General features: G+C 41.6%; 1 protein-coding gene across 1 annotated transcript in view; it reads left to right on the forward strand.

Moving 5' to 3' along the window:
- Positions 1-12,973: 12,973 nt before the first annotated feature.
- OLFML2A (olfactomedin like 2A) overlaps positions 12,974-14,162 on the forward strand; it is a 43,892-nt gene continuing 42,703 nt past the window's right edge. Inside the window, exon 1 of the mRNA XM_036752098.1 lies at positions 12,974-13,104. Within this exon, the coding sequence (XP_036607993.1) occupies positions 13,036-13,104 (69 nt within the window). The 5' untranslated portion in view covers positions 12,974-13,035. The remainder of the gene's footprint in view (positions 13,105-14,162) is intronic.

A 14,162-nucleotide genomic window follows, 5' to 3' on the forward strand; every position in this document is an offset into this window, starting at 1 on the left:
AGAAGGATCCTGAGTTCTTGCTATAAAAGAAATGAGAAGAAGAAAGAAGGAAGTTGCAACCAAATCAAAGGTTGCCTCAAATCCTTAGAAGCAAAGAAACAAGTCGGTAAAATTGGTTTTATTATCTGCTCAAAGGTGACAAGAAACATCATTTCATGGGATGTTTGGTCATCTTGTATTCAGTGTTCATTAAGTATTTCAAAAAAGGATATGAAAGTACTTAGGCCTATATAATGGGTTGTAGAAAATAAAGAACTTGCTAAGACCTTGCAAAATAAATCAACATACACTTTTAATACTAGGTGACTTCAATGCAAAGGTGGAAATAGGTGAGCATGGTGAGAAATAAACTGGAAAGCATAAAGTCAGGAATAGGGAATGAGAGAGTACAAAGGCCTATAGAAAACAAAGAAGCCTCACACTTTTACATCATGAATTCTTTCTTTGAAAAAAAAATCTGTTAAATTATAGGACAACCACTGAATGTATTTTACATCTTCCAGAACAATGTATACCAGTCAGGTCATTGAAATATGAAGGTTCTGTCACTGATTTGTAGTGGTCTGCTGTGAAAGTCAAAAAGTTTTATTTGCTTTTTTGTTTGATTCAATAGAGCAAAATTACCCCTTCTAAAAAGACTTCTCGAATCCATGCATCAAAATCATTCAAGATTCTTTGAAATCTATGACAACAGAGATAACCTTGTTAAATGACCATAAGCATTAGACACAGCATAAAGCAGGCAGATGTAAAAGTTAAGCTTGATGAAATTTAGTGCACAATTAAAGTTGAATAGAGATTCCCTGTGGATGGTAAGGTCCTCCAGATTCTCTTGTTTGTGGACGTCATCTTGATGATTGCATCAGATCTCAGAATTTTGTAAAGCATTCTGGAAGAGACCTGTAATCACTCAAAAAAGTTTGGCCCAATCATCCGCATAAAAAAAAAACAAATAGATGAAGAACACTTATTGTACAGATTATGACATACAGATGAAAGGATAACCTATATAACTTGCCCAAAAGTATTTCAACCTGGGATTAGTAGTACAAATTGACAAGAAGTTGAGCCTCTAATTAAACTCATCATTTCACAATGGTAGTAAACCAGAGTAGACATGACTGCCCATTTCACTCAAGAGGAACTAGGAGTCACCAACTACAATATGGAGGACTAGTAAGACAGAAGATTTGCCTTACCACTTGATCATAAGGTCCTCTGAGTCTTATAATTTGCCCTCACAGCATGCCCTTCAGATCCCTAAGTATTGCCATCTGACCTATGGATGCACCCTAAGGAGCCCTGAGGCTTGCTATATACTCTGCAGCAGAACCCTCCTTTACCCAGTTAGTGTGTGAGTTCCTTGAGAACAGGGAACATCTATAGTTTTTGTATTTGTATCAATCAATAAGCATTTAATAAGCAACTACTATAGGCCAGGCAATGGTGATACAAATACAAAGAATGAGACAAACCCTAATCACAAGGAATCTTCCTTCTTTTCTTTTTTTTAAGGATTATTATTTATTTATTTAATATTTTTAGTTTTCAGCATTGATTTTCACAAGAGTTTGAATTACAAATTTTCTTCCCCCCTACTCCAAGATGGCATATATTCTGGTTGCCCCATTCCCTGTCAGCCCTCCCTTCTGTCACCCTACTCGCCCCATCCCCTTTTCCCTTACTTTCTTGTAGGGCAAGATAGATTTCTATGCCCCATTACCTGTATATCTTATTTCCTAGTTGCATGCAAAAACTTTTTTTTTGAACATCTGCTTTTAAAACTTTGAATTCCAAATTCTCTCCCCCCTCCCCTCTCCACCCACCCTCCCTAAGAAGGCAAGCAATTCAACATAGGCCACATGTATATCATTATGTAAAACCCTTCCACAATACTCATGTTGTGAAAGACTAACTATATTTTGCTCCTTCCTATCCTATCCCCCTTTATTAAATTTTCTCCCTTGACCCTGTCCCTTTCAAAAGTGTTTGCTTTTGATTACCTCCTCCCCCTGTCTGCCCTCCCTTCTATTGTCCCCCCTTTTTATCTCCTTCCTCCTTCTTTCCTGGGGGTAATATACCCAATTGAGTGTGTATGTTATTCCCTCCTCAGGTCAAATCCAATGAGAGCAAGATTCACTCTTTCCCTCTCACCTGCCCCCTCTTCCCTTCCTATAGAACTGCTTTTTCTTGCCACTTTTATGCAAGATAATTTACCCCATTCTATCTCTCCCTTTCTTCCTCTCTCAATATATTCCTCTCTTATCCCTTAATTTGATTTTTTTTAGATATCATCCCTTCAAATTCAACTCACCCTGTGCCCTCTGTCTATATATATATATATATATATATATATATATATATATATATATGTATATATATATATATGTGTGTGTATATGTGTGTATATATATATATATATATATATATATATATATATATATATATATATATATTCCCTTCAGTTACCCTAATACTGAGGTCTCATGAATTATACACATCATTTTTCCATGTAGGAATGTAAACAAAACAGTTCAACTTTAGTAAGTCCCTTATGATTTCTCTTTCTTGTTTACCTTTTCATGCTTCTCTTGATTCTTGTGTTTGAGAGTCAATTTTTCTATTCAGCTCTGGTCTTTTCACTGAGAAAGCTTGAAAGTCCTCTATTTTATTGAAAATCCATATTTTGCCTTGGAGCATGACACTCAGTTTTGCTGGGTAGGTGATTCTTGGTTTTAATCCTAGCTCCATTGACCTCCAGAATATCATATTCCAAGCCCTTTGATCCCTTAATGTAGAAGCTGCTAGATCTTGTGTTATCCTGATTGTTTTTCCACAATACTCAAATTGTTTCTCTCTGGCTGCTTGCAGTATTTTCCCCTTGATTTGGGAGCTCTGGAATTTGGCAACAATATTCTTAGGAGTTTTCTTTTTTGGGATCTTTTTCAGGAGGCGATCGGTAGATTGTTTCAATTTCTATTTTACCCTCTGGCTCTAGAATATCAGGGCAATTTTTCCAGATAATTTCTTGAAAGATGATATCTAGGCTCTTTTTTTGATCATTGCTTTCAGGTAGTCCAATAATTTTTAAATTATCTCTCCTGGATCTATTTTCCAGGTCAGTGGTTTTTCCAATGAGATATTTCACATTGTCTTCCATTTTTTTCATTCATTTGGTTCTGTTTTATAGTATCTTGATTTCTCATAAAGTCACTAACTTCAACTTGCTCCAATCTAATTTTTAAGGTAGTATTTTCTTCAGTGGTCTCTTGGACCTCCTTTTCCAATTGGCTAATTCTGCCTTTCAAGGCATTCTTCTCCTCATTGGCTTTTTGGAGTTCTTTTGCCATTTGAGTTAGTCTATTTTTTAAGGTGTTATTTTCTTCAGTATTTTTTGGGGTCTCCTTTAGCAAATCATTGACTTGTTTTTCATGGTTTTCTCACATCGCTTTCATTTCTCTTCCCAATTTTTCTTCTACTTCTCTAACTTGCTTTTCCAAATCCTTTTTGAGCTTTTCCATGGCCTGAGACCAGTTCATGTTTTTCTTGGAGGCTTGTTGACTTTGTTGACTTCTTCTGGCTGTATGTTTTGGTCTTCTTTGTCACCAAAGAAAGATTCCAAAGTCTGAGTCTGAATCTGAGACCATTTTCAGTGCCTGTTCATGTTCCCAGCCAACTACTTGACCCTTGAGTTTTTCGTTGGGGTATGACTGCTTGTAGAGTAGAGAGTACTTTGTCCCAAGCTTGAGGGGCTGTGCTGTTGTTTTCAGAGATATTTCTACACAGCAAGCTCTGCCACACCAGTGCTCCTCCCCCAAGAACCGCCAGCCCAGACCACAACTCATATCTGAATAGGCTCTGCACTCCCACTCGGATCCCCCACTTAATTCCTCCCACCAGATGGGCCTGAGGCCAGAAGCAACTGCAGCTGTAGTTCTGTAGCTGCACCACCTCTGCTGCCCCCAGGGCGGTGGCTGAACCGAGAACTCCTTTCCCCAAGTTTTTCCCACTAACCTTCTCTGTTGTCTTTGGTGTTTGTGGGTTGAGAAGTCTGGTAACTGCCACAGCTCACTAATTCAGGGTGGTAGGGCCTGCTCTGCCAGCTCCCGATCTGGTTGGTCCAGGCGCAGCCCACGCTGGGCTCTGCTCCGCTCCACTCCCAGCTCCATGCGATAGACCTTACCCAGTGACCATCCAGGCTGTCCTGGGCTGGAACCCTGCTATTTCATGGGTTCTGCAGTTCTAGAATTTGTTCAGAGCCATTTTATAGGTGTTTGGATGGTCCCAGGGGAGAGCTTTAGGCAAGTCTGTGCTTTCCAGCTGCCATCTTGGCTCCGCCCCCCCAGAACTTTCCTTCTAATGGGGAAGACAACAAATACATGTGTACATACAATATATGTGCATGTCTGTGTAGAAATACACACATAAACATATACATCATTTATGGTGCATGTGTATGTATGTGTATATATGTATGTATATAGACACACCATAAATATAAGGTGAATAAATACAAAGTAGTTTGGGAAGGAGGATGATAGCATTTGGGGAAGATCATGAAAGGCTTCATGTAGAAGATGATGCTTGACCTGTGTCTTAAAGGAAGAGAGGGATTTTACGAGGTGGAGGTAAGAAGGAAATACATTCCAGGCATGAGTGATGGCCAAAGGCACAGAATCCAGGACATGGAGTATCATGAGAAAAGAACAATGAGCAGGCTAGTTTGGCCTATCAGGAAGGGGAGCAATATACAATGAGGTTGGAAAGATAGGTTGGGACTAATCAATGTGTCAAGTTAACTGTAATGGTGAGTAACTCTAATCAAGGAGTCCAATTAAGAGATGGTTATAATAATCTAGACAAGAAGTGATGAGGGATGGAACAAAGATGGAATCAGCATTTGTGGGGAGAAGGGCTTGGATGCAAGAGATGTCATGGAAGCAGAAATGGCAAGATTTGGCAACTGGAGGGATCCATTAAGGATAATGCCTAGGTTAAAAACCTGAGAAACTGGAAGGATGGTGGTACTTTTGACAGGAATAAGAAAGCTTGGAAGAAAGGAGGGTTTTGGCAGGGGAGGGGGGAAGATAATGAATTCGGTTTAGGACATATGGAGTTTGGGATGCTTCTGGGATATCCAGTTTGAAATGACCAATAGATAATTGGTAATGAGGGACTGAAGCTCAAGGGGAAATCCTGGAGCTGGTCACTGATGTGTGTGTGTGTGTGTGTGTGTGTATAGACGTTTATACATGTGTATATATACACATACATATATCATCTCTCTATATATGTATGATATATTGCATATACATATGGCACATTGTGTATATATACACATATGTCACATCTCTACAAGTGTGAGGTATGTGTAAATATAAATGTACACATAGATGTTATATAGCTACACACGTGTGTATATGCATTTATTACATGTGTATGTGTGGTATTTGTTATATTTTACACGTGTCACATATATTCATGTGGTATGTGTGCATGACACACATAATATGTACCTATATGGTCTCTGTGTGTGCACATATATTACACGCATACATGTATATATGCATGCATGTCTGTGTCTCATTTGTATAAAGATGGTAGTAAGTCCACGGGAGCTGAGGACATTCCAAGAGAAAGCAGAGCAGGAGAAGAGAAGAGGGCCCAGGACAGAACCTTGGGGAACAGTCATAATTAGGGAGCATGATATGAATGATGACCCAGCAAAGGTGACTGAGAATGAAGGGCCAGATAAGCAAGAGAACCAGGAGAAAGCAGCATGACAAAAACCCATAGAGGAGAGTGTAGCCAGGAAAAGAGGGTGGTCAGCCATATCAGATGCAGCAGATAGGTTGGAAAAAGCTGCAGTCTGAGTAAAAACCCATCAGATTTGGCAATTAAGAGATCATGGAAACTTTGAAGGAGGAAGTTTCAGTTGAGTGATAAGGTCAGAAGCCACATTAGATTGCTAAGAGTTGAAGGGTGAGTGAGAAGAAAGGCCTAAGTGTTTGGTGACTGTTGAATGAAGACATGGAGGAAGCAAGTACAGAGATCCTTTTCAAGGAGTATGGCTAAGAAAGGGAGGATGGTTATTAAGCTATTATTCTTTGCTTCTCTCTCTCTCTCTCTCTCTCTCTCTCTCTCTCTCTCTCTCTCTCTCTCTCTCTCTCTCTCTCTCTCTCTCTTTTTCTCTCTCTGTCTCTCTCTGTTTCTCTGTCTCTCTCTCTGTCTCTTTCTGTCTCTGTCTCTCTCTGTCTCTCTCTCTCTCTCTGTCTCTCTCATCTCTTCTCTCTCTCATCTCTTCTCCCTCTCATCTCTTCTCTCTCTCTCATCTCTTCTCTCTCTCCTATCTCTTCTTTCTCTCTTCTCTCTCTCCCTCTCTCTTTCTCTCTCTCCCCCATCTCTTCTTTCTCTCTTCTCTCTCTTTCTCATCTCTTCTCTCTCATCTCTTTCTCTGTCTCTCTCTCTCATCTCTTCTCTCTCTTCTCTCTCTCTCCCTCCCTCTCTGATCTCTTCTCTCTCATCTCTCCTCTCTCTCCTCTCTTCTCCTTCTCCTCCTTCTCCTTCTTCTCTCTCTCTCTCTCTCTCTCTCTCTCTCTCTCTCTCTCTCTCTCTCATCATTCCCCCAAGTCCTTCCCTCCTTCCTGACTATTACTGTTGAGGGTACCACCATCCTCCCAGTCACACATGCTCAAAACCTCTTTGTCATCCACAACTTCTCACTGTCTCTCACCTCCCATGTGCAGTCTGTTGCCAAGTCCGGTTGATACTACCCTCTTATCATCTCTCATATATGCCACCTTCTCTACTCTGACATTGCCATCACCCTGATACAGGCTTTTAGTTGGTCTCCCTGCTTCAAGGCTCTCCCCACTCCAATCCAATCCTCCTCTCAGCTGTCAAATTAATCTTCCTAATGCTCAGATCTGACCCTGTCATCCCCAAATTCAGTAAACTCTAGTGTCTCCCTATCATCTCCAAGATAAAATATAAAATCCTCTGTTTGGCATTCAAAGCCCTTCATAACCTGGTCCCCTCCCACCTTTCTAGTCTTCTTACACTTTACTCACTCCAACATACTCTGTGATCCTGTGACATAGACCTCTTTGCTGTTCCTCAAACACCACACTGCATCTCCCAACTCCAGGCATTTTCACTGGCTGTCCTCTATGCCTAAAATTCTCTCCATCCTTAGCTCTGCCTCCTGGCGGAGTCCCAGCTAGAATCCCACTGCCTACAAGAGGCCTTTTCCAATCTCCCTTACTGCTATGCCCTCCCTTTGCCAATTATTTCCAATTCATCCTGGATACATTGTGTTTGTTCATAGTCGTTTTCAAGTTGTCTCCTTGAGAACAGGAACTGTTTTTGGTTGTTGTTTGCTTGTTTGTTTGTGTACCCATCACTTAGCACAGTGCCTGGTGCATGGTAGATGCTTAATAAGTGCTTGCTGACTGATGTCTTTGACACCTCTTCTTTGGTGCAAGTCATCATTGGTTTAAAAAAAAAAGCTTGATCCTACAGTTACGTAATTCAGTTATACCTATAACCTTGACTCCCTTGCCTTCTTGTCCTATCGCCACTCATATCTTGCCAACTTCCATCCCTGAATTATCTTGAATACAACATACCAAAAATACTCTTGAACATGGTGCATCTTAAAAGGTTTTTCAAAGATGTAAAAAAAGTTACATGTTGAATTTGTTATACACGTTAAAAGAAAAATAAGCATTATGTAATAGAGTCACAATTTCAAGCACAATCCTCTTTTTCTGTTCTAAATAATTTTTTGAAAAATCCTATGAGAGTAAAAATAAATAAGTGCACAGAACAAAAGGAGGTTTGAGAGCAAAGATAAGAGGGGGAGCTTTGGAACTAACCCGACGAATGTATTCTATACTGTGAAAATCCCAAGTTTTATGTAATGGAGATTTGTGACTTCATGTACAATCCTCTTTTTCTATTTCTTTCTCTAAGGAAATGCTCATATTTGCTGTATTTGTCAGGTTCAGAATAACAAAAATAAATAAATTATATTAAAGATAGAATTCATTTTCTTCCTCCTTAAGCCTGTCCTTCCTCCAAACTTTCCAGTTTCAGCTGAAGATAACACCAGCCATCCTGACAACTTAAGTGGGGGTCAAGTTCACAACTAAGACTTCGTCTTTGACTCTCCTCCTCCTTCATTCCCCATATCTAATGACCTACCAAATCACCTCAGGTCCACCTCTTCAATACCTCTCTCATCCCCATTAATACTGCAGTAGCTTCCTAGATTGGTTTTCCAGCCTCAAGTCTGTACTCTCTTTAATCCATCCTCCAAATAGACAGTCTTCCTAAAGAACAGGTGTGACTATGTCACTTCCCTATTTGAGAAGCTCCCATGAATCCCTATTGACGCTATGATAAAATACAACCTCTCGGCTTGGTGTTTAAAGTCCCTCCCAGTCTGGCTCTCGCCTCCCGTTCCGGGTTTGTTTCACATTTCTCCTTTTCACCATTATACAGTCCAGTCAAAGTGAGCTGTCATCTCCTGTCTCTTCTACTCTACCTAGGCTGTTCCTTAGGTCTGGAATGCCTTCCTTTCTCACTCCTGACTCTTAGAATCCCTTCAAAGCCCTGCTCAATAGACATGTCTCTGTGAAATCTTTCCTGAGCTCTCTCAGCTCCCCTCAAATCCTTTTTTGCCACCCCAAAATTATCTTGTATTTATTTTGTATATTTTAAAAGTACATTTACATATCCACATGTTGGATCCTCAGCCAGAAGATCCACCTCCTTGAAGTCAGTGGTTGTTTTATTCATCATCTATGATGCCTGACACATAGTAGATATTTAATAAATAACTGTTGAAGGGGATGCCCACCAGTTAGGGAATGGCTGAACAAGTTGTGGTATATGAATGTAATGGAATACTATTGTTCTATAAGAGACAAGAAGTGGGCTGATTTCAGAAAAACCTGGAAAGACTTACATCAACTGATGCTGAGTGAAGTGAGCCAAACCAGGAGAACATTGTACACAGTAACAGCAACCCTGTGCAATGAGCAACTCTGATAGACTTAGCTCTTCTCAGCAATACAATGATCTAAGACAAGTCCAAAAGACTCAAGATGGAAAATGCTATCCACATCCAGAGAAAAAACCATGGAGCCTGAATGCACATGGAAGCATAATATTTTCTTTTTTTTCCTCTCTTGTGACTAATGTGGAACTATGTTTAATATGATTGTACAGCCTATGTCAGATTGCTTGCCATCTTGGGGAGGTAAGAAGGGAGGAAGGAAGAAAAAATTTTGGAACTCAAAATCATATAAAAGTGAATGTTGAAAACTAAAAGGAAATAAAAATTTAAAAGTTGAAAAATAAATGCATGTCCATTGATTGATTGATTGTTGAGTCCCCTAATTGTTGTCTCACCTCCTCAAATCATGTCATATTTGCTTATTTGTATAAGCTTGTATGTATGCCACCTCTCCCCCAGGAAAAGGTACAACTCTTGAGGATGGTGCAGTTACTGTAATTATTTGTCTTTGTGTGCCCAGCACTGTGCCAGGAAATAGTAAGTGCTTAATAAATGCATGTCAAAATAAACTGAATGTAGTTTACACCACTTCTTCCATCTAAATTTTCACTGGAAATATGCTTCAGCCTATTTGCATCTGTCATACAACTTGTCACTGACCTTTGTGTGACCTGCAATTCTGATTCTTTGGAGAGTGTGGTGGTCAGGTGACATGGGCAGCAGGAGAGGCTCCCAAAGGCAATTTTGACTCTTGATTTAGCTTTTGGGACTCTTGGTTTAAAGATGGTGTTGGTAGAGTGAAAAGAGCATTGGACTTAACTGTCAGAATACCTAGGTGCAAGTCTCAACTCTTTCACTTACTACCTATGTAATCTTGGTCGAAGCAGTTTTCCTGGACTTCAGATTTCTCATCTCTAAAATGGGTAATTTCATGCCTACAGAGCTGACCTCAAAGGATCACCCCAGGTATGAAAAAAAAGCTTGTAAAACTTTATTCTAATTCTCATTTTCGTGGCACCCAGAATGTTTACTGATTGTTTTACTATAAAAACACCAGGGGGCAGGCGGGAGCTGAGTTGGAAAGCATCTGCAGGAAGACTGCAGTGACAGGATTTGGGAAATTGCAGGTTGCTGGGCTGTTGGCCACCACTCAGAGAGAACTCTCCACTAGCCGCACAGCTTCCGCCACATCTTTCATTCAGCCTTCCTCCCCTATGATCTCCCCCATAACTAAGGTCTCCCACTGCCACTGTGCTCTGAACACTTCCAGGATAACATACCAATGTACCCAGGCTGAAGCTCAATTAAATAGATTGGGGTGGGGAGAGGACCTGACTGTGATTTAATTAGTGTAAGGAACTCCCTTTGAGGAAACTTAGAGCATCAATGCAAGTCAGCACCTATTCTGCAATTTATAATTTCAGAAAGTTGCCTCAGGCACTTAGAGTTTTCATGACTCAGTCACACACCAGTCTGTGGCAAAGGAGGGACTCACACTCAGTATTCCTGAATCTGAGGTCAGCTCTAACCAGTATGCCATGATGCCTTTCATAAATGTATGTATGCTTCCATACTTCAATGATTTCACCAACAGAGAAAACTGAATTTCAGAAAGACATGAAATGATCAATTCTTGATTCTTTCCTATCTAAATAAAATTAAAAGCTGATATTTGTACAGCACTTGAATTTTTACAAAACAATTTATCTAGGTCATCTCTTTCTGATCTTAGCAACAACCCTGATACCATCTTCATTTTACGGGCGAAGGAACCACGTAGCTATTAAGTACCTGAAAGAAGATTCAAACCTAGGTTTTCTAGACTCTAAGTTTAACACTCCACCTGCTACCCTAGGATTCCTGTTCAGATATCAACTGGACTAGATCAGTCATTCCCAACCAGTAGGCCAAGAATCCCCTCCTTTGGAGGGGAAGCTGGACTCCAGGTTTTTGCAAGGGGTCCAGAAATCCATATGCCCAACAACCATTTTCCTTTTTATTTTTATTTAGCTCCTATGAAATATATAGCATGATTCAACACAATAGGCAAGCATACCCTCTGCAGATTGAATAAACTGTCTTACACACAGATTTTCTGTTTTTAATTGAATTTAGATGTTGTGAATAAGAAAACACAAATTTATTTTAAGTGCTTCTGAATTCATACTAACCTTTTGTCATTTATTTTCTTAATGGATATTGATGAGGGTTGTGTGTAGGGAGGTTCACAATTTTAAAAATGTTTTTTATTTTAAAGAGATCCTCATATTCTAAAAGACAGGGAACCCTTGGGCCAGTTGACCTCTGAGGACTCTCCCAGCTCTGAGATTCTGAGGCTCTGTCATTCTGCGTGGACAGATGGGGTGGGGGGAGGTTGCAGGGAGGGTGCTGAAGGATAGGGTAGAGGGAAAGAGGAAAGGGGGAAATATCCTTGAGGGCATTGAGAAAATTATTGGTGATCTCTCTGCCATTTTTCTATCCTATTTTTTTTCTCTTTCTTTTTCCTGATTTCTCCCAGAGAGTAATGGGATAGATCATCTTTTATGGTTTACAAAGCACTTACTCAACATAGCTTGGTGCAGTATCTTTAACCCCATTTTATGGAAAGAGGAAACGGTTGCCCAAGGTTACACAGCTGTAAATGTCGGGGCCAAGATTCTAATCTACTTCCTCTGCCTGTTAGTCAAAGATTTTTCTGCTTAGTACCACCGTGCTTGGCACACAGTTCAATCAACTTAAACTTTTACCAAGTTATATAAATAATACAATAACTACTGGACGCAAGGCTCTGTGCTTGGAGCTGGGAGGGTAAAGCGAACAAAATGATCGTCGTGCCCTCAAAGACCTAACGTCTTTTCTACAGGAACGTTGTGAGTTTAGAGAGATTAAATGAAGACTGGGTGGTTCTAGAGTGGGAAATTCGGGCAGTTATGTGGCTCAGGGGATAAGAGTACCCGGCCTAGAGTTGGGAAGGCTCATCATCCGAAGTCATTTACTAGCTGTGTGGCCCTGCCAAATCATTTAACCCTGTCTGCCTCAGTTTCCTCATCTGTAAAATGAGTGGGAGAAGGAAATGGCAAGCCATTCCCATACCTTTGCCAAGAAAACCCCAAATGGTGTCATGGAGATTCAGACACAACTGAAAAAGTGGAAAACCGTGAGCTAAAGAACCCAGTAGTAGTAACTGGTGCCAATCGTTGGCTTCGCGTTTGGCTACAGAAAGTGGAATTGAGGGTCAAGGTGAAAAAATCTCTGCTCTAGGCTAAAGAAGCGAGGAGTCTACGTTGAGGAGCGAGAGAAAAGCAGAGATAGAAAGACAGTGAGTTGAGTCCAAGCAAACAGGAAGAAAGAGAGAAAAAGATACAAGTGGAAACAAAGTACACTGAGATAGAGAGGAAAGACAAAGCGGTTACAGAAGCAGGGGAGAAAAAAGGAGAAGATGCAGGAGGAAATCAGAGAAAAACAGAAAGAAGAAAAGACTGGAGAGTATGTTAAGTAGACAGGATGCGGGGGCCAGGGAAGGCGAATAAGGGGGAGAAACAGAAAGCCAGGAAAAGGCTGAAGAGAAAGGAGAAGAGACCCTTCCTAATCCCAGTTCTGACACCCCACCCCAGCGTCTCTGGTTATCTCCAGGTGGTGAAATTCTCCAAACCCAAATGCTTTCAATACGCTTTAATTGTTTTTAAACAAACACGTGCCCAGTTGAGGAAAGGGAGTCGCAATTTCAAACAAACCACTCCGCCGATGGGAAAGTCCCAGGGCCGAGGGTTGGGGGCCGGAGGGATAGGCGGGGCGGGGCGGCGTCCGGGGCCCAACCCTAGATCCCCAGGGCTAAGGGAATGAGGGGGGTGGGGCTGGCCACTCCAGCCCCACCCCCTGGTCCGGCCCCTACACAAGCCTGGCAGGCGAGGGCGGGGCGCTCAGAAAGAGCGGCGGGAGCTTCGGGGACCTAACTGCGAGCTGAGCCTAGCCCAGCCGCCTGTCCGGCTTGTCCAGCCTGTCCAGCCCGAGCCATGGCCCGACGCGGACTGCTCTGGTTGCCACTGGTGCTCTACGTCGCCTCAGTGAGGGCCAACAGCAAGGTAAGACCCAGGGAGCCCAGGGAAAGTGGCTCCTGTGCTCACACCGGCTCCCTTCGTCACCATGCCTTTAAGAATCCCAGGATGTCAAGATCTGGAAGGACCTTAGAACATAGAATGTCAGGGCTGTAAGGAAACTTAAAACAGAATGTCAGCGTTAAGAGAGACCTTAGGCCTTAGAATGTTAGAATATAGAATGTCAGAGCTTGAAAAGACCTGAGAAGGCAACACTCGCCCTGCTCCAGTTTTAAAGATGGGGAAACTGAGGCCCAGAAAAGAAAATTGACTTGCCCTTCTTCAGCCCTCTGCTAAAGCCCTGTGCCTCTGGAACCACTGTTTTCTACTGGTGCTCTGTTAAAAGCTCTTTTGCCAGTCACCCCTCCCAGGGGAACTGACCCTGTGGCTTCTTGGTGTTGGATTGGGGTGGTGCTGTGACCAGGAGAAGGAATGCTATGGTCCTGGCAGAGGGAGGGAATACTCTTGGCTGGGGCCTGGGAAAGGGGATAGGAGGACCCTGGAAAGGGGACATTTTGATCAGTGCTTTTTTTGCTTAGTACTACCCTACCTGGCACACATCTCAATCAATTTAAACTCTTCCTAAGTTATGTAAATAATACAATATTACAGTGCATTCAGGATCTGAGACTAGAGCTGTTTTTCCTTTCAATCTGTAAAATAAGGAACTTGGACCAGATGACCTCCAAGATCCTTTCTAGCTCAAATATTCTTTGTCCTAAATTCTAAGGTTCTGTGTTAGAGCATTTTGCATTCTAAGATCTTTTCCAGCTCTCTTACATTCTAATTCTGCAAGACCCTCCATAAGCTACTAGATCTCCAATAGAAGGGGGTGGAGGAGAAAGATCCATCTATTGACCCTGGTAATTCAGGGAAAGGGAATAAAGCAGGAAAGGGCAAAAACATTGTCTGAGCATAGAAAGAAAAAGGAGGCAGGACTGTCTTCCACAGCCTATGGTGGCTAGTTCACCTAAAGCCTCTGGTGGGGCTTTCACCAGCAAAGTATAACTTGGAAAAAGTGGTACCAATGCCTGTCTGTAGTGAAT

This window comes from Trichosurus vulpecula, chromosome 3 (genome assembly GCF_011100635.1).
Source record: "Trichosurus vulpecula isolate mTriVul1 chromosome 3, mTriVul1.pri, whole genome shotgun sequence".
Lineage (NCBI taxonomy): Eukaryota > Metazoa > Chordata > Mammalia > Diprotodontia > Phalangeridae > Trichosurus > Trichosurus vulpecula.